This window comes from Vombatus ursinus, unplaced genomic scaffold (assembly GCF_900497805.2).
Source record: "Vombatus ursinus unplaced genomic scaffold, bare-nosed wombat genome assembly UNPS02014165.1, whole genome shotgun sequence".
NCBI lineage: Eukaryota > Metazoa > Chordata > Mammalia > Diprotodontia > Vombatidae > Vombatus > Vombatus ursinus.
Genome location: NW_020953943.1, coordinates 1 through 18,164, shown reverse-complemented (window position 1 = coordinate 18,164; position 18,164 = coordinate 1). Strand labels below are relative to the sequence as shown.

At 50.0% G+C, this 18,164-nt stretch overlaps 1 protein-coding gene and 1 long non-coding RNA gene across 3 annotated transcripts; one reads left to right on the top strand and one right to left on the bottom strand.

The window, feature by feature from the left end:
* The first annotated feature begins 68 nt into the window (after window positions 1-68).
* SLC6A16 (solute carrier family 6 member 16) lies at window positions 69-8,231 on the top strand. The gene is given in 14 exon segments (XM_027859328.1): window positions 69-1,128; window positions 1,369-1,517; window positions 1,611-1,621; window positions 1,623-1,726; window positions 1,816-1,989; window positions 2,082-2,194; window positions 2,465-2,580; window positions 2,582-2,707; window positions 3,135-3,207; window positions 3,209-3,328; window positions 3,634-3,829; window positions 6,825-6,984; window positions 7,288-7,451; window positions 7,714-8,231. Coding segments are annotated over 14 exon segments (2,079 nt in total). The 5' UTR covers window positions 69-956; the 3' UTR covers window positions 8,115-8,231.
* Window positions 7,408-18,164, bottom strand: LOC114041088. 2 transcript variants are annotated; one of them, XR_003568874.1, is made up of 5 exons: window positions 18,135-18,164; window positions 12,935-13,098; window positions 12,548-12,622; window positions 8,227-10,628; window positions 7,408-7,802 (listed from the first exon to the last, which is right to left on the bottom strand). It is a non-coding gene; the product is annotated as an uncharacterized LOC114041088 (long non-coding RNA). The 2 variants fall into 2 exon arrangements; XR_003568873.1 differs by lacking the exon at window positions 12,548-12,622.

Genomic DNA, 18,164 nt, shown 5'->3' with positions numbered 1-18,164 from the left:
GGACCTGGCACTGACCGGACCCCTGCCGCCGACACCGCTCCCTCGTGCTCGGTGACCAGTACAGGGACCCGGGCCTCCTGGCCCCTGTCCTCCCTGGGGTCGGGGAGCCCCTGCCTTGGGTGCTGAGCGACGAGTGTTAACTGTCTCTCCCTCTGAGACACAGAACCAAATCTACCCTCACTCCACCAGGCGCCACAGGGCTGAGGTGCAGGTCGGAACAGTCCTAGGAGGGGAGGGCCTCAGTTCTAGATTTGGGAGGTTGTCTAGGGACCTGGGGGACTGCTCTCAGGTTCTACGTCAGGACTCTGGGATTTCTCAGAGGTGAGGTCCTTAGTTCTAGGTCTGGGGTCTACATGGGAGGGAGTAGTTGCTCTTAGGTTCTAGGTCTCTACCATCCTGCAGATTGGGGATATTGGATTCTAAGTTCTAGTGCTAGGCCCTAGAGTTCTTCAGGGTTCTTGAATTTTAGGACTATTCTGAGCTATGTGGGGTGGATGGGTTCTAGGTCAGTGTTTCTGAGTTCTAGAGGAACTCTGCAGGTCCGGTTTCTAAGTGTTTGTAGTTGAGTTAGTTTCCCCCAGATTCTGGGGACAACTCATAGTTTCTGGGTCTAAGTTCTAGATCCTGACAGGGACTGGATAGATAGGAGTGGTCTTGGTTCTAAGCCCCCTTTGGGAGCCTTTGGCATCATAGGGGGCAGACGGGCATAGGAGAAGGAGCTGAGTTGGAAGCCACAGGACCTGGGTCAGCCTCTTGGCTCTCTGCTTTTTACCAGCTAACACACGGAGGGTCTGGACTCAGTGATCTCTGAGGCTGTGCCTGCCTAGGGCTGGTGGGAGATGGGGTCCTCGGTGTGAGTCCTCCACAGCTCTTCCCCTGCTCCCTGGCCCCTGCTCTAAGGGAGGACCTGTGCTTTGGGCCTCTGGCTGTGTCCCCCCTCAGCCCCTGGTCATAGGATGGAGGCTGAGAAAGGTACTCCAAAGGCAGTGCACAGCTTAAAGGTGATGTACAGTGAGGCCGATCGGGCCTGGAGCCGTGAGATGGAGTACATCATGGCACAGGTGGGCTTCGGTGTGGGATTGGGCGCCGTCTGGAGGTTTCTTTCTTTGTGCCACCAGAATGGAGGCGGTGAGCTGAGGGTCTAAATGCCTGGGTCTTAGAGGGGCTGGGGGAGGCGGGGCGCTGAGGGACGAGTGCCTGGTTCCTTGAGGGGGCAGAGCTGGGGCAAGGACACCCGAGTCCCTGAAGAGAAGGGGCCAGAAGGGCTGAGAAGAGAGCTGCCTGGGACCCCGTGGGAGGCTGGGGGAGGAAGGAAGTCAAGGGAAGAGCTGCATGCCTGCTTCTCCTCTGTCTCTCTGAACCCCCCAGAAACCTTCCTTCTACTCTATGTGCTGCTGCTTTTCACCCTGGGCATCCCCTTGGTGTTCATGGAGATGGCTTTGGGGCAGAAGGCGCCCTTCGGAGTCTGGACGCAGCTCCACCCCCGGTTGTGGGGCGTGGGCCTGGCCTGCAGCCCAGTGAGGTTGGGGGCCCCTCAGTGCTGCCGGCTCTCCCGGGGGGGAGGTGGCCCAGGAGCCCAGCCTGTCCGAGCCTCTGCCCCACTCCTGCAGGTATGTTTCTTATTATAACATGTTCATTGCGTGGAGTATCTTCAGCCTCAGCAACTCCTTCCAGTACCCACTGCCCTGGAACCAGTGCCCAGTGTGGAAGAACACTAGCATCCCTGGTGAGCGGCCAGCGGGGCTGGGGCGGAGGGACCCTGCCCTGCCTGTCTCTTCCTCCCTGAGTCTCGTCATTCCTGTCCTGGCTCCCCAGATCCCGAGTGTGCCCGCACCACGCCATCCATTTATTTCTGGTACTCGCAGACCGTGGAAGTCACAAGCAGCGTGGAGAAGAGCGGGGGCATCGTCTCGAGCCTCTCCATCTGCCTCTTGGTGGTTTGGATCTTAATCATATTCATCTCAATACGGGGCGTGAAGACAAAAGGGAGGGGAAGGGGCTGGTGACTGGGAATCTTGCAAACTCTGACCCCTGACCCCAGTGACCCCTGGCCCGACCTCTGACAACGCCTGCCACCCTCCAGATGCTGTACTTCTCCATGATGATCTCCTACGCCATCCTGTCCTGCTTCCTCATCCAAAGCTACCTGCTGCAAGGTTCCATTTACGGGCTGCGTCGCTTGGTGACCACCAAGGTGAGGGGCCCCAGGCTCTCGGAGACTCAGTTTTCCCTCTCTGTACAACAGGGGACAATAACGCCCATCCCCTATCTGTGAGTCATACAGGGAGAGCTCTCTGTGTCAGCCACACTTAGGATGATTACTCTAAAATCCACTCTCCGGGGCCCCTCTGCCCTGTCCAGCTGCCTCCTGGGGGAGACCGTGGCCAGGCTGTCAGACTTCCTCCGCTCCCTGTGGGTGTAGCCAGCCAGTGCTCTAGCCTCTCCCGCTCCTGTCCCTCTGCAGATAATCAGCCATCGTCTCTCCGTCTCTCCGCTGCTGTGGAAGCAAGCGGGAACGCAGGTGTTCTACAACATGGGCCTGGGCTTTGGCAACAGCATCATCTTGTCCTCGTATGTAAACGAGTAAGAGCTGTGCCCAGGACGTGTTCATCGTGGCATTCTTCAACCTGGCCTTTTGTCTCATGGCCGCTCAGGTGGTGTTCAATGTGCTGGGTTTCCAGGCCACCCTCTACACCCGTGATGGCTCGAGGGACGAAAGGGAGGCACTTTCTCTGTTCTGTGGGGGGCCCCTGGCAAGGCTAGCAAGCCCGCTAGCCCGAAGTGGAATGAGCTCTAGGTCCAGGGCATGAGCGTCTTTCTGGTGAAGGGTGGAACAGAGGACAGTCTGACTAGCCATAATGTTACTAGGACACTGGGTCATCTGTCCTGGAGAGAATCTAGCCCCCCCCCCAAGGGGAGCCAGGTACTCCAGGGGGCCCCCTCTTGTTTCTGCCTTCCGGTTCTCTGCCTCATCCCTCCCCTACCCCCAGTCCCTGTCCTGACATTCCTTCCAGTCAGGGTCAGGGTTGCTGAGATGCCTGCCGCAGGCCCCCTAGCTCTGCCGGTCTGGGGCCCTTCCTGAAGAAGGAGGGAATAGAGGAAGAGCCAGATGGTGACCACATCCCACCCCCCTGAACCAGGAGCTCTTGGGAGCTGCTGCAGCTGATCGAAGCGGGGAGGCTGCCCCGAGAGGCAATTCCCCCCCGCAGAGCTGTTGAAGAAGTCAGTCAAAGGGTACACCATGTGGTTAAATAAGCTTGACAGCGATCTGAGGAAGAAGGTTCTGGAGCACGGGCCCAACTGCCACTTGGAGGAGCAGTTCATGCATGTCGGTGGGGAAGAGCCAGGAGTGTGGCAGGGGCCGGGGGGGGCATTCCTGGAAGGGGGGTGACTGGGGGGCAGGGTGGGGACTTCTAAAAGTGCCCCCCCCAGGGGAGGTGGCTTGGCGGGGGGCAGATTCCTGGAGGGATGGTGGCTGGAGAGTTTGGGACTTCTCAAATTGCCCTCCCACTGAAGTCATTCGGACCCAGATCAGGGGGACTGCATGGGGGGAACCCTCAGCGAGGCCGGAACCCCAGCTGGCTCCCACTCATCCTGGGCATCCCCCCACCTCTCCCCACCCACAGTACATAGAAGACCCCGGGCCTGGTCTTCATGGCCTTCACTGAAGCAATAACCAAGTTCCCAGGTTCTCCCTTCTGGTCTGTCGTCTTCTTCCTGACGCCAATCCAGCTGGGGCTGAGCACTTCACTGGGGCTGCTGCAGGGTGTCCTGATTCCGCTGCAGCACAGCGTCCCCCGCCTTCAAAATTCCTCTTTGATCATCTCGGGTAGGTGCCGCCCTAAGCCTTAACCCTTGACCTCGGACCGTGGTTCTGTCCAACCCTCCAGGCATCGACGAAGCCCCTGCCCTGTGCCAGGCAGTCTCTGTGCTAAGCACTGGGGAAGCAAGGCCAACCCGTAAGCATCCCTGCCCTCAAGGAGCTTACATTCTACCAGGAAAACCACGTGCAAACAGAGGAGTGAGAGAGGAGAGGGCTCAGGAAAGGCTGCCAGTGGGAGGCCCCTTAGCGGATCCCCGAAGGAAGCCAGAGCACACCAGGCGTGCAAAGGCAGGGACTCTGGACAAACAGGCAGGTTGGGCTGAGACACAGAGTGAGGGAAGGAGAATAACATGGAACAGGCCTGCAGAGGGCTGGGTGCCAGAGGGACTTCGGTGCCTGGCTGAGGAGGGTGGCAGGTTGGAGGCATCAGATTTGATCCACTCGTCACATACCTGAGAACCAGCAGGGCGTATCAAGGTTTTCGAGCAAGGTCAGGCCTGGGCTTTAGGAGGATTACTTAGGCAGCTGGGTGAGGGTGGATCGGAGCATGATTGAGACAAGGATGTCAGTTAGGAGAGAAAGAGAGGGAGAGAGAGGAAGGGAGGGAGAGAGAGATTGAAGGAGAGGGAGGGAGGGAGAGAAGGAGGGAGGAAGGGAGAGAGAGAGATTGAAAGGGAGAGAAAGAGAGAGGGAGAGGGAAAGAGAGAGAGGAGGAGGCGGAGGAAGGGAGGAAGAGGGGGAGAGAGGAGAGGGGGGAAGAGAGAGGGGGTGAGAGAGAGAGAGGGAGAGAGGGAGAGAGATTGAAAGGGAGGGAGGGAGAGAGTGTGTGTGAGAGAGAGTGAGTTTAATGGAGGAAGAGGCCTGGGGCAGAGCCTTAGGGATCCCTCACAGTTAGATAGCAGGATATGGATGATGGCCTGGCAAAAGAGACTGAGGAACAGCCAGATAAGTAGGCAAGTTTCTATTAATGAGCAGCTACAAAGCTAGGGGTCACAAGGCATTTGGGCCATGCCAGGAACCTGCCTGTGAACTTGTACTTGTAGGTTGGTGGCTGTGACCTCCTATTCTAAGGGTAAGACTGGGAGCAGCTACTTCTACTACTGTAACCCACAAGCCCCCACTAGCGTGCTCCCCTTTGACGATTGTCCAGGAGATTCAACAGGCTCTTATCAAAAGTATTTATTCCAATGCCGTAGACAGAACAACCAGCACAAAACATTCCTCCCAATAAATCTGGGGCATGCTTTTCCACAAATACACAGAGCCCATGGGAGGGGATGGGCATAAACTTAAAAGTGGTGGTTTCGAGGCACAAGTGGCCAAGGTGAGTCATAACTCTGGCATTGATTTGATATGATCAGGCATAACTGATAGCATTGAACTCTGGCTGCAGTGATTTCCTCTGGGTGTGATGGATGGTCTCTCCACAGCTGGACTATCCCTATATGGGGGATCCCCATAACATGGAGCTAATACTTCTGCCCCCCCCCCCCCAGGGTACAGTATCTCTGCTGACTGGTGCATCTGCTGGACACCAGAGGCTGAGTCTTCAAATGGACCATGGTAGGTAGCTATTGTGCTCTTTGAACTGGGAGGCAGAGAACCTTGGCTTCGCATTTGCAGAGGTTTCTGTTATTCTGTGGCCTTGGTGCTGAAGTCCTGGACTTTGTCAGCTCCTTGGCAGAAGGCGGAAAAGATACAGCTTCTCCATTTGCCAACTCTCTCTGGTTCAGGGCTGGTTTCCCTTGGTGAAGGATCTCATCCTAACATATGGTGACCATCTTGGAAATTTTCCAAATCTTCATCTTTGCAGGCTAGGCCATAACCAGACAATGACTGTTAGCCCATTAACCAACCACTGTGCTCAGAGGTTCAGAATTTCTCAGGTTTTTAAAACTTTGAGCAGTAGATAGAGCTTTGGGCCTGGAGTTAGAAAGATCTGTGTTCAAATCTTGCCTCAGACACTTCCCAGCTGTGTGACCTTGGGCAAGTCCCTTAGCAGATAAAATGGGGATAAATAATATCATTCCTCTCAGGATTGTTGGGCTAATCAAATGAGATAATATTCATAAAGCAGCTGCATAAAATGCTAGCTTTTATATGCAAATGAGCCCAAGCTTCAGATACTTTATAAATAGAAGAATGATTCAATCCTACCTGAAAGGGATCAAGCTTTATCTTATCTGTGTCCTTCAGCTTCTGGGAAGTCTAAAAGGGACTTCTTGCTGTTGTTATTCAGGCATGTCTGACTCTTTGTGACCCCATTTGGGGATTTTCTTGGCAAAGATTCTGGAGTGGTTTGCCATTTCCTTCTCCAGATGAGGAAACTGAGGCAAACCCGGGTTAGGTGACTTGCCCGGGGTCACACATCTAGTATGTGTGTGAGGCTGGATTTGAACTCACGAAGATAGGTCTTCGCCAGTGCTCTATCTACTAGGCCACCTAGTCGCACATCCCCCAAAGGAGGCCATCGGCGTCAAGATGGAGATGCAGAGGAAAGCGGCTCGTTGGGAACTTTGGGGAGAATAGGGTTGAGAGCCTGAATCCTCGGGGATGAGGAAGGTCACTAAATCATCAGAGGTGGGATTGAAGGAGGAGAGAGTGGGGATGATGTCAAACGGCTTTGAGATGCGATGGGGAGAAGAGGCAGCTCATGGCCGGGGTCTCTGTTTTGTCAGTAAGGTTCTTAGCTGAGGTTCTGGGTGGGGTATGAGGTTCTGTGGGATTCTTGAGAGCAGTTTGGGAGCAGAGCCTCTACCGGGCCGGAGGAGCGCAGAAGAGAGCCAGGAAAGAGCTTTAAAATTGGCGAGCGACCCAGAGAGCCCTGCTCTCCAATCCCATCTCCCCGACCTTTTCCTAACCAGAGACCAACTTGGTGAACGCTGTGACCCCCGGCTGCCCCCCCGCCCCCATCCTCCCTCAGGCTATGCCCGTGCACCTTTGACCTCTGACCCCTGACCTGCCCCCTTCCTCCCTGCCACGGCTGCCCCTTGCCGGTCAGTGACCATTGGCTGCCCGGGCTTCCTGTGTGGCCTCCCCTTCACTCAGTGCTCCGGTCTCTACTTCCTGACTGTGTCCGCTGATTTTGCCATCGGTCTGCCTCTGTGCATCGTGGGCCTCCTGGAGAACGTTGGCATGGCCTGGATCTATGGGGCTAAGAGGTGACTGGGAGCCCACTGAGGGAGCTACGCAGGGAGAGCCAGGCCCTGAAAGATGCGGGGAGACCCAGAAAGGAGATTCTGGCAAACCGAGAGAGAACCAGGGGGACCAGGAAGACCAAGGGAGGCCCCGTGTAACCCAGAGAAGCCTGGGAAGAGTCAGACATTCCGGGACAGTGGGAAACCCAGAGAGAAGCCGGGGGGAGTGGGGGCATCTGGGGAGAGGAGAAGGCCAGGGGAGCCAGGGCTGGCCCCCCCGGGGGTTGGGAGCCCCCGTCTCAGCTCCCTGTGCACGGCCACCTCCAGATTCATAAATGAAGCGTGGGCCACGCGGGGGTTCAGCGTCTCACTCGGGCATGAGTACCTGCTGTGCTGCATCGCCTTGCTGATTTTACTGATCCTTCTCATGTGCAACCTGTGGGAGATGATTCTGGCATAGCCCATCTATGGAGCCTGGGACAGCAGCACTGTGGGCTGCTAAGGCCTGCCCACCCCTGCCCCTCAGGCACCCAGGCAGCCACCCTCGTCCTCACCCCTTCCCTCACCTCAGGGAAGCAGGTGGCCCTCTAGCCGTCACCTCCCCCAGCGGCCAGGCGTGCTCTCTCCCCATCCCTCACCAGTGTTCCTCCCTCCCTTCTTCCCAGCAATCTCCCATTCAGGCACAGTATCTCTCGGTTTCAGTCCTGACCCCACGGCACCCCGAGTGACCTTGGCCACCTTTGTCTTCACGGTCCACAGAGTCGCCGCTTCCCTACCCGCTGTGGGCTGTGATGCTGGGGATTAGCCTCATCTTGCTGTCCCTCCTGCCCATCCTGATGGGTCTGTTAAAGTGCCCAAAGGAGCCGGTCATATTGCCACAGCCTCAGGATTCCTCTCCCCAGCTTCTGCTGACTTCCTCCCCGACCTTGTCCCTGACCTCGTCCCAGGATCAGCAAGCAGCCTCCTCCAGGAAGACCTCAAGGCTTTCTGAGGCCCAGGCTGCAGAGGCCAAAGAGGAGGCCAGCGGGCCGGTGGGACAGCGCAGCCTCTTAGCCCCCTCAAAATCCATGGGAACAGCTGTTGGGCATGCTAAGAGAAGGGACTCCAGGTCAGAAGCTCTGCCAGGCACTCCCTCCCCTTCCTCATGGGGCTAGAGAATCCTCACGATGGTCACCAGCAGCCCCTACCTACACAAGAGCCTCTATCCGACTAGGGGTCCTCTAGCCTCTTTCTCAAGCCCTCCAGTGAGTGGGTACCCCCATCTACCTCTTGTGGCAGCCCATGCCACTTGGGGGCCACTCTTCTTGGGAAGAAGGTTTTCCTGAAGTTAAGCCTTTTCTGGCCTCTGAGACATGTCACCTTGGCTTCTGGATCCTTCCTTCTGGGGACAAACAGAAGGAGATGCCCATGCTCCATATGCCCTTCAAGCACTAGAAGATGGCGCTCTGGTTTCCACTGCCTCCCCCACCCCTTCACTAAGTTTTTTCCAAGCTGACTCTGCCCAGTTTTCAGCAGATTTGCCATCCTGGTTATCCTCCTCTAGACAACTCACTCCCCAGCTTATTAATGTCATTTTTAAAGGGGCCCAGAACTGAACAAAATACTCTGGAGGGGGGTCTGACAGAGGCAGAGTATGTGCTGGGTATTCTATACAACCTCAGATAACATTAGCTCCGTTGGTTGATATGTTACACTGTGGATGCACGAGGAACTTGTGGTCCACTAAGATTCTCAGATCTTTTTCAGATGAATGCTTATCTGTTCATTCCCTCTATCTTGTATTCATGAAATCAATTCACTCAGGTGTAAGGCTTTTCTTTCTTATTAAATTAACTGAGATCAATGCATGACTTGATCATCCTAAGACAAAGTATTCAGGAATAGAAACTAATGGTGTCATTCTTTCTCTCAAGGGACAAAACTCTATACCTTAGTAACGCCACCTGTTCCCCTAAGTGAGTAAGTCAGCAGATGATCAGTTATTCCTTTCCTGGATGACTAAATCTGCCTAGTAACCAGTCATATCACCCATTCCTCCAAGGACTGGATCTGCCCCATGACCAGTAATGGCAGTTGATCTGAGGGATCTTGGATATCGCCTCTCTCCACAAGGACCAAATGTCACATCAGCAACTCACCTGTAAGAGTTAATCTGCCTAATGACCAGGGACATTACACACTCCTTCAGGAGATGGTGATGAGTATTGTCACCCTCTTAGAGGGTCTCATGAAAGACTGCAGAGTCACAAAACCACAGAGTTGAAGAAACCCCAGAAGCCACAGAATGGTACTTGTATTCAGCCTCTCGTCATGTGTTCCACCATCAGAACCCCGACTTGATCATTTTCATCCTCTATCTAGATTCAATACCCTACCCGCTGCTTAACAGCCTGCATTCATTAGACTGACATAGCCAGGTAGGAATTGTCATGCAAGTCCTAGGGGGCAGGACTACCAGAAGACCATGACTCTCATTTGGCCAGGGACATACTGCTTCCTTAAATTTCCCCCCAGCAAAGAATTTGCAATCCCTGCAAATCACCCTGGGTACATGGATGCATTTGTAAAAATATACATTCATCAATTAGCGCATAGTGTAATCAAAATCATTGCAACTACACAGGAGACCTGCAAGAACCTGTGACATATTATCCACATTAGAAATAAGTATGACAGACTTATGGTCCATGCAGAAGCATGATGCAAAACAGATAAAATCACCTACAGCATGTGCCTTACTCGTCTAGACCAAACGCATAGGACACATGACAGAACACACATGCGGCATTCAGGTTTTCCGAATGCTTTATGGAAGGAAGGGCATTCTCCTCCCCACAAGGACCCATATGGTCCTAGAGAGCCCAGAATGTAGTCACAAAATGTAGACAATCAGGCATTTTCCTACAACCCCCCAAGAGTCCTTCACTTCAGAGAATTGTGGGTAGCTGGTATTAGCCAGGAAGCATCTTGTGGTCGGTCTGCAGTCGTGTCCCTGGCACAGAGTTCCCTCTGTCATCTCCCAGTCCTAGATGCCACAAAAAGGGCTCTCCACATGAGCTAGAGAACAAACATTTTTTTAAAGCACCTACTATGTACCAGCCACTGTGCTAAGTGGTTTGTAGTGGTTTATCACATTTGATTAGAAGGCATAGAGTACTTGGCACATGGTACATGGCAAGTGCTTAATAAATACCCATCATTGGTGGTCTTTATACAAAGTCTGCGTGATCATTTGCTGGGTACATTGGAGAGGGCATTCTAGTACAGATAATGGGGAACTGGATGGCCATCGGGATCCTTTCCAATTCTAGAATTCTGTCATTCTTAATGCAGCCAAAGAGCCCTCCAGCATTTTTGCCTGCCTTCTTGCGCAGTTGACTCATATCAAATTTTTAGTCGTTAACCATATTTTGGGGATAGGGTGGGGATGCTGTTGCAGGACTGTTCTCCTTTCCAGGAGCACCTGCTTCACATTGCCACCAAGACCAAAAGGTAGGAAGATTCAACAGTCTAGCAAGCAAGTGCACCTCCTAGGGATCAGATATTCAGAATACTGCTGGCGTAAACCTCCAGATGGACCTCCAATCTCAAACTTCAGCAGCTTCCAAGTCCCTTTCTTTGGGCATGGGAAAAGGCCCCAGCCTTTTTTCTTCTTCTGAAGTGTAAGTCTAGAGCATGGATATAGAAAATATAATTCATTTGACCCAATTTACCCCCACCCCATTTGAGATTTTTATCTCCTTCCTAATTTGGCCTGACCAGAAAGTATTGCCCACACACATTATAGATTAGATAACATTTACTGAAAGGAATCAAAGTTAATAGGCCACTAAAACTCATGAATGCCAGAGCCGCTGGCCTGTGGCCAGGCATGGCCACAGTCTGCAGGGTAAAGAGAAGGAACTGTTTCACATCCATTCTGGGCTAACTCTACCTAGATCTCAGATCAGAAGGTCTGTCTGTTGATACTAGCTATGTGACCCTGGGCAAGTCACTTAACCCTAACTGCCTTAAAAAAAAAAAAGAAAGGTCTGTCTGTGCATGCTGTTGTGCATTAACCCTGTCCCTATATTACACATAAAAGTGAAAAGCTTTTACAGAAAATCAATGCATCCAAAATGAAAAAGCAGTCAATTGAAGAAAAAAATCTTCATGTCAAATATGTTTGATAAAGGTCTTATATCGAAAAGCATTCCCATGTAGATATATGATCAAAGGATATTGTTTCCAAAAGAAGAATTGAAAAATATATATATGAAAGAATAATCTAAATCACTAAAAGTAAGAGAAATGCACATCAAAACAAACTTAAAGTGGTGCTGCATACTCAAGAAATTGGCAAATATGATAATATGACAATAAAAGATAGTACTAGTCAATGTTGGGGAGGGGATATGGCACAGATGGGGAACCTGCAGCCTGGAGGCCACCAGTGGCCCTCTAGGTCCTCAAGTGCAGAACTTTGACGGAATCCGAACTTCACAGAAAAAATCCCCTTAATAAAAGTATTTGTTCTGTAAAACTTGGACTTGGTCAAAAGGCCCCACCCAATGACCTAGAAGGCCACAATGTGGCCGTGAGGCTGCAGGTTCCCCACCCCTGGGATATGGAAAGAGAGGCACACTAATGCACTTTTAACATCAGTGGGGGCTGTTGTTTCAGCTAAAGAGGGCTGGGTTAAGGTGATCAATGATCATGGGCCTTTTCTGACTTTTTCCCTTGGTCTCTGGAGATATGATCAGTTACAAAGTTACAATAACTTTGTACAATACAATAACTCATTTTAACTGCAGCAATATGATGATCTATGAGGTCTGTATAGTTTCCTCTGCTCCTTTAGGGAGTTTATATTAAGAGAAAAGGTAGGAGTAGTATCACAATAGCTCAGAGCCCCCAGTCTAGCAAACTGCTCACATTTAGTCAGAGGTTTAGTTCTCTGCCCCAATTTTAACATTTTATAAATGGAAGCCTATCTGCAGGAATATTGTATTAAATTCCTAGTTGTTTCTCTTTCAAGAATTTGCTTTTTGGCATTTAAAAAGCATTGGAATTTTTTGTATTAGCCACTGTTCTACAGTAATGCCTCTTCTGCCTTAAAGGATGACCCAGTGTAATTTTCTTAAGGTTGGCCCTTCAGTAGTACTTTCAATCTTAATATTCCTTGGTTCAGGCCTTCAGTCAGTCAGTAAATTGTTATTGTTGTTGTTGTTCAGTTGGGTCTGATGCTGGACTCATAATTCGAATTTGATCATTATTTGCCTTTCTGAGGGTAGCAAGGGAAAATATTTCTGAAGAAAATTTTTTTTCTCAGTCTTTTTTTTTTTAAAGAAAAGATTTGGAATTCAGCTTTCCATCAGCACAGTTGTGAAGTCTGATCTTTTTTGCCTTTTCACGTATTTTGCATTGATTATTTTGCCTCAGGAAAAGGGAATCAGCATTTATTAAGCACCTACTATGTGCCAAGCACTAGAGATACGAAGAAAGTCCAAAACTGTCGCTGCCCTTCTAATGGGGGACATAAATAAGAAAACAGCTAGCTACACACTGAGTCAATGGAAGTTGCTTGGACAGCAAAGTCTGGATCTACCTTTTCTGCCTTTCTTTCTTCTGGCCTCTGATCTGGCTTCTCCAACTGCCTTTCAGCCACCTAGAACAGGACGTCCTGTAGAAATCATAAACTTAGCATGTCCAAAACTAAACTCATTATCTTTGCCCATGAACCCCCTCCCCCACCTTCCCTGTTACGGTAGAGGGCAACACCATTCTCCCATCCCTCAAGTAGTCTAGGAGCATGTTGTCTCCCCCAATAGACTGTAAGCTCCTTGTCAGGCCAAGGACTGTCTTTCACCTCTTTTTGTATCCCCAATGCTTACTACAGTAGCACATAGGCCTGGCACATAGTAGGTGCTTAATAAATGTTTATCGATTTGAATTGAATCCTAATATCCCCATCTATAACCTGTGGTTCAAATACCATTTGCATGAGACTATCCTCCACAGATGAGATTAATCCTTCAATGCTCTGAACTGGCTTTCTGATGGTCAGAGTTGGTGAGAGCTGGAGAGAAGAGAGACCCTGGGCTTCTGGCTTCCAGCTTTGAGCAAAAAGACGTGCAGGTCCAGACTCTCCTCATGTCCCTGGAGAAAGACAGAAAAAGACATAGGAAATGTAAAGGTGCTGGCACCCTATCCCCACACTAGAGACTTTGGGGGCATGTCCCTTCAGGAGAGGTCTGAGACTCTCTCCCTCATTTCGCTGAACTGAAATCACCTTGGCCCCTGTTGGAGCATTCATTTTCCCTCTGTATTAGCTGCTATGTATACACACACATATTATATACATAGACACACACACAGACACACATATACATAAATGTATAATACATATATACATATGCATACACACATGTGCACATATATTTTTTTCTCCTGTACATACGTTCTCTGATTTGTTTTGCTAATGGCTTGGGTGGGTTTCTTCGCTATTTGTTTACATATGTTCACACATATGTACATAGGTAGATGCATATGTGGAAGACTAGCACCTCTGGTGGGAGGGCTGCCAAGCCCTTGTCAGGGTGCTCCATCACCTTTGTGCCCACTTTTCACCCACCTCTCACCTGTGGCTCCAAGAAGCTGTAGCACACAGGGCGGCCACACCTGCTAAAACTCTCAGCAGGCTAGCTAAACCAGGTTAAGACAAGCAACAAGCTTCAGACCTGTTGGTGAGTGGGGGAACGTCTTCCCGAGCATGTAAAGAATGGACCAATGAGAACAATGTGTTCCAAAGGCCATGAAGCAGGCTCTGTGGAGCGCTTGGAGCTTCCAGCCGTGGAAGACGCCAAGGTCATCCACTGCATCCCAGGCCATCTCCAGTCATCCTGATTTTTGTCTCGCTCCTGGACTTGGAATACTCTGAGGCTGATGACTTGGTGCATCTCTGCGTCTCTTAAATCCAATTCACGCACGGGTCAAGACATCCCCCCATGATGTCACTGAGCCTCTTCAAAACGAAGGATAAGCAAACCAACATATGTTCGTTATTGATCTGGCATCTGGTGGGAAGGCAGTCAAGCCTTGGGTTTAGCACTTAGGGTACTCCTTTCCCCATGGAGGAGCAGCAGTCAGGAGTGCAATTTTAACCTAAAAATGATTTCCCCTGAACTAATATTTAAGGGAGGAGATAGATACCATGCTAGCCTAGCACACCCTTTCTCTGAGGAAAGCAGAGTAGCTAGCCTCTGGCTCCAACCTTTCATTGGCAAGGATCAAAGTCTCCCTTTGGACAATGGTGGTGGTGGGGGGAGTGGGGCTGGGGGGGGTGATGCGGGAGGGTAGGGGGTAAGATAACCAAGGCTTATATATCTACCCAATATCTTTTCTCGACTCCTTGGGAGCCGTATCTAGAAAGGTCTATGTGGGCACACATAACCTACATGGGTGACACCCATTCAACATTCTAGCAGACATCCCTACACTTCAATTAGCATAGGGGCTGGCACACAGCTGTCACTTAGTAAACGCATCCTGGCTTGTTTGGTTAAATCATGCGTGGGAACTTGTGGCCTCCAGGCTGCCTGGATTAAATGCAAAGGAAATGCACAGTAACTTCCCAGGATGGAGGAGGTCAGGAAAAGCCTTTTGTGGGAAACCACACTTGAGTTGAACTTTAAGGAAGCTAGGGATTGTCAGAGTCAGATACAGATAGGGAAGTAGAGGTTTAAGTGACTTGCCCCCATCACACAGCTAGTGAGTGTCCAAAGCAGAATTTGAACTCAGGTCTTCCTGACTCCATGTCCAGCTACCTCTTTCATTAAGTACAGAATCAATCAATCAAATGTATGTATTAAATTTGAACAATTTCTGCACGTCAACTGAATCAAGCAATCAAGCTAAAATGTAAACAAGGTTTGAGAAGGGAAATGCTTTGAGCCACTGGATGAAATCAGAGAAGGAAATGTCTTGGGATTGGTTGAGTTAGACACACCTCTGGGCCTAGGTATATCAGAGAAGGGAAGGTGTTACCCCAGAGCATCCCACCCCTACTCCACTTATCACTGGAAACACATCCAGCCAGGAACTGATAGATGACCAACCTGCTGGCTAGGGAAAGGCAGCTTCAGGGAGCAAGGATAGAACTGAGGCTTCCCCACAGCAGAGCTGACATTCAGGGCCCAGGAGAGCTACACATGCCTCTAAGGAACTTCATGAGGACTCTAGGAAGGGGGAAATTTTTCCACCCAACCAGGAACTGTAAGTTATCCCTTTATACCATGGGCTCTCTAAGTTTGAGTCTGTACTTTTCCCTGGACATCGATGTGTGTCCCATACTTCCGAGGGTATGTTTTTTGTACCAATTATTTTTATACTTTCTGTGTAGATACCCCTTTTAAAAAGCCAACTCTGGCTGGAGAACATACCAGATGGGGGCTCGTGAGCTACAGTTCTAGAAACCCTTCCCAGCTAAGGGAGTAGGAGCTTTGAAGTAGGAAGTGCTGCAACAGGATCCTTAGATTTAGACCTTCAGAGGTAGAAGGGACTTGAGGCCATCAGTCTAACCTCCTGATCTTACAAAGGAGGAAACTGAGGCACAGAGGGTTAAGCTAGTTATTGTCTGAGTCAGGATCTGAACCCAGCTCTTCCTGACTCCAACGGCAGTGCCCTGTCCGCTACGTCATGCTGCCAAAGGTCTGGAGACAGGACATAGAATGGCCTGTGTGAAGGATAGCAAGTTGACCGGAGCCATGATCCGAAAGGTTTTAAAGAGTTTGTATCTTATCCTAGAAGCAATAGAGACCCTCTGGAGCTCCTGTGCTTTAGGAAGCGTGGGCTGGCAGCTGCATGATCAAGAAAACACCAGAGATACGGTTTCCTGAGGTTCCAGCAAAAATCCCCAGTGCTGTTCCTGTGGACTAGTGAGAGATGTGATGATCATAGAACCATGTGGCTCTGGATCCAGTTGACAGGCCTGATCCAAAACGGAGGCAGTAAAGACTTGTCACCTTGGAAGGAAGCACCCCTGCAATGGCAGGATCCAGGCTTAGCCCTGGGCTGTTTATGGGTACCTGGATAAAGGTAGAGCTTACTGTAAAGCACATTCGCACAGGACTCTCCCCTTTGGTGGCATCGACCCAAGTCTCCTTGTCTGCTCTCGGGCACAGTTGCCTAGAGCTTGGGAGAAGGGAAATCCTGGTTTTCTGGCTGCCAGCTTGGAGAGAGTGGAGATGTGGTTCCAGACCCCCTTCAGGGCCCTGAACATGGAGACGAGCCAGAGCCTCAATCGTGACCCCCTTACTATGCCAGAGGTTCTGAGGCATTTCCCTCTGGGGAGATCCGGACTGAGATCAAGACCTCTGTGTGTTTAGTATGCTCTCTTCTGTGTAGCCGCTAGGTGGCGGCATAGTGCAGAGAGTGCCCAGGCCTGGAGTCAAGAAGGCTCGTCCTACTGAGATCAAACCAGGCCTCAGACACTTACTAGCTGTGTGACCCTGGCAAGTCACGTCACCCTGTTTGCCTCAATTTCCTCACCTGTAAAATGAGCTGGAGAAGGAAATGACAAACCATTCTGGGGTCTTTGCCAAGAAAACCCCAAAAGGGGTCACGAAGAATTGAATAAGACTGAAAAACGACTAAATAAAAAGTTCCTCCTGGGATTTGTTTGCTATTGATTGGATAAATGGGTTTATATGCTACAGGCTATGTGTGTTTTTTTGCTGAACTGGCATTTGGTGCATTCTGATCATGTTACTTTCCTACTCAATAAACCCCAGTGACTTTCCTGTAGTCTTCAGGAACAAAACATCTCTCAGATATCGCCCCTTCTCTCCTCCGATGCTGGCCCTCATTACTTCACACCTTAATTATTGCAATAGCCTGCCTTCAGTCTCTCCCCACTCCACTCCATCCTCCATTCAGTCACTAAAGTGATTTCCCTAAAGCACACCCCACCCCACCCCCACTCCATAAACCTCCAGGAACCAATACAAACTGTTGTTTGGCATTCCAAGCTCTTCCTAGCTTAGCCCCTTCCTGCCTTTCCAGCCTTCTCACACCTCCCTCCCCAACACTCTTCAGTCCAGTGATGCTGGACGGGCTGTTCCACGAACAAGACCCTCCATCTCTCCGCCCGGGGCATTCCCTGTGGCCGCTCTCCAACATACACACGCCTAGGACGCTCTCCTTCCCTCCTTTACTCCAGCTACTGACCTCTCTGGCTTTCTTTAAGTCTCAACTGAAACACCACCTTCTATAGGAAGTCTTCCCCAACCCCTTTAAATTCTAGTGCCTTCCCTTTCCTAATGATTTCCTATTTATCCTGTATATAGCCTCCTTTGTACCTATTTGTTTGCATGGTGTCTCCCCCACTAGACTGTAAGTTCCTTGAGGGCAGGCACCGTCTTTTGCCTCTTTCTGTATCCCTAGTACTTAGCACAGTGCCTGGCACATGTTTAATAAATGTTGTTTATTAAACAGATGTTTATTAAATTATTATTATATTTATATAATTAATAATATATATAATATAATATATATTATATATAATAATATATAATAATAATATATTATATATATGTATTAAATTATTATTAAACAGATGTTTAATAAATGTTCATTGATTGATTGACTCAAGACTTGGATAGAGAGATAAAGATGCAGCTATAGGATACATGCATAGATACATATATACATACACATATATATAGAGAAAGGAATTACAGGTATAGGAAACATCTAGTAGTTGTTTGACCAGAAAGTATGTAAGAATCCATTGAACTGTCAGTGTTTATCCTGGTAAAGACAAGACTTTGGAAGGAGGGGGAGAGAGTTAAGATGTACGTGTGTGTGTGTGTGTGTATACACACATATGGATCCTATATATCTATATGCAGAGATGTATATCAATATCTACAGCTATATCTAGCTAGCTTGAGAACTCCTTTCCCCTTTAGGGACAGTGATCAGGAATGTAGCTTGAATCTAAAAATAATGTCCTCTAGACTAACAATATTTAAGGGGGCAGATAACTATAATTCTAGCCTCTGGCCCCAACCTCTAGCAGCCTCTGCCCATGAGTGCCCCACCCCTCTTCCTGGTGTGTTCCCCCCACTCCCTTAGGGCCCACACAGATGGGACCCTGGTGCTCAGCTCTGTGCTAAGTTGGTTTAGCCACATACCGTAGGTGTCGACTGGCTTTTCAGACAGGT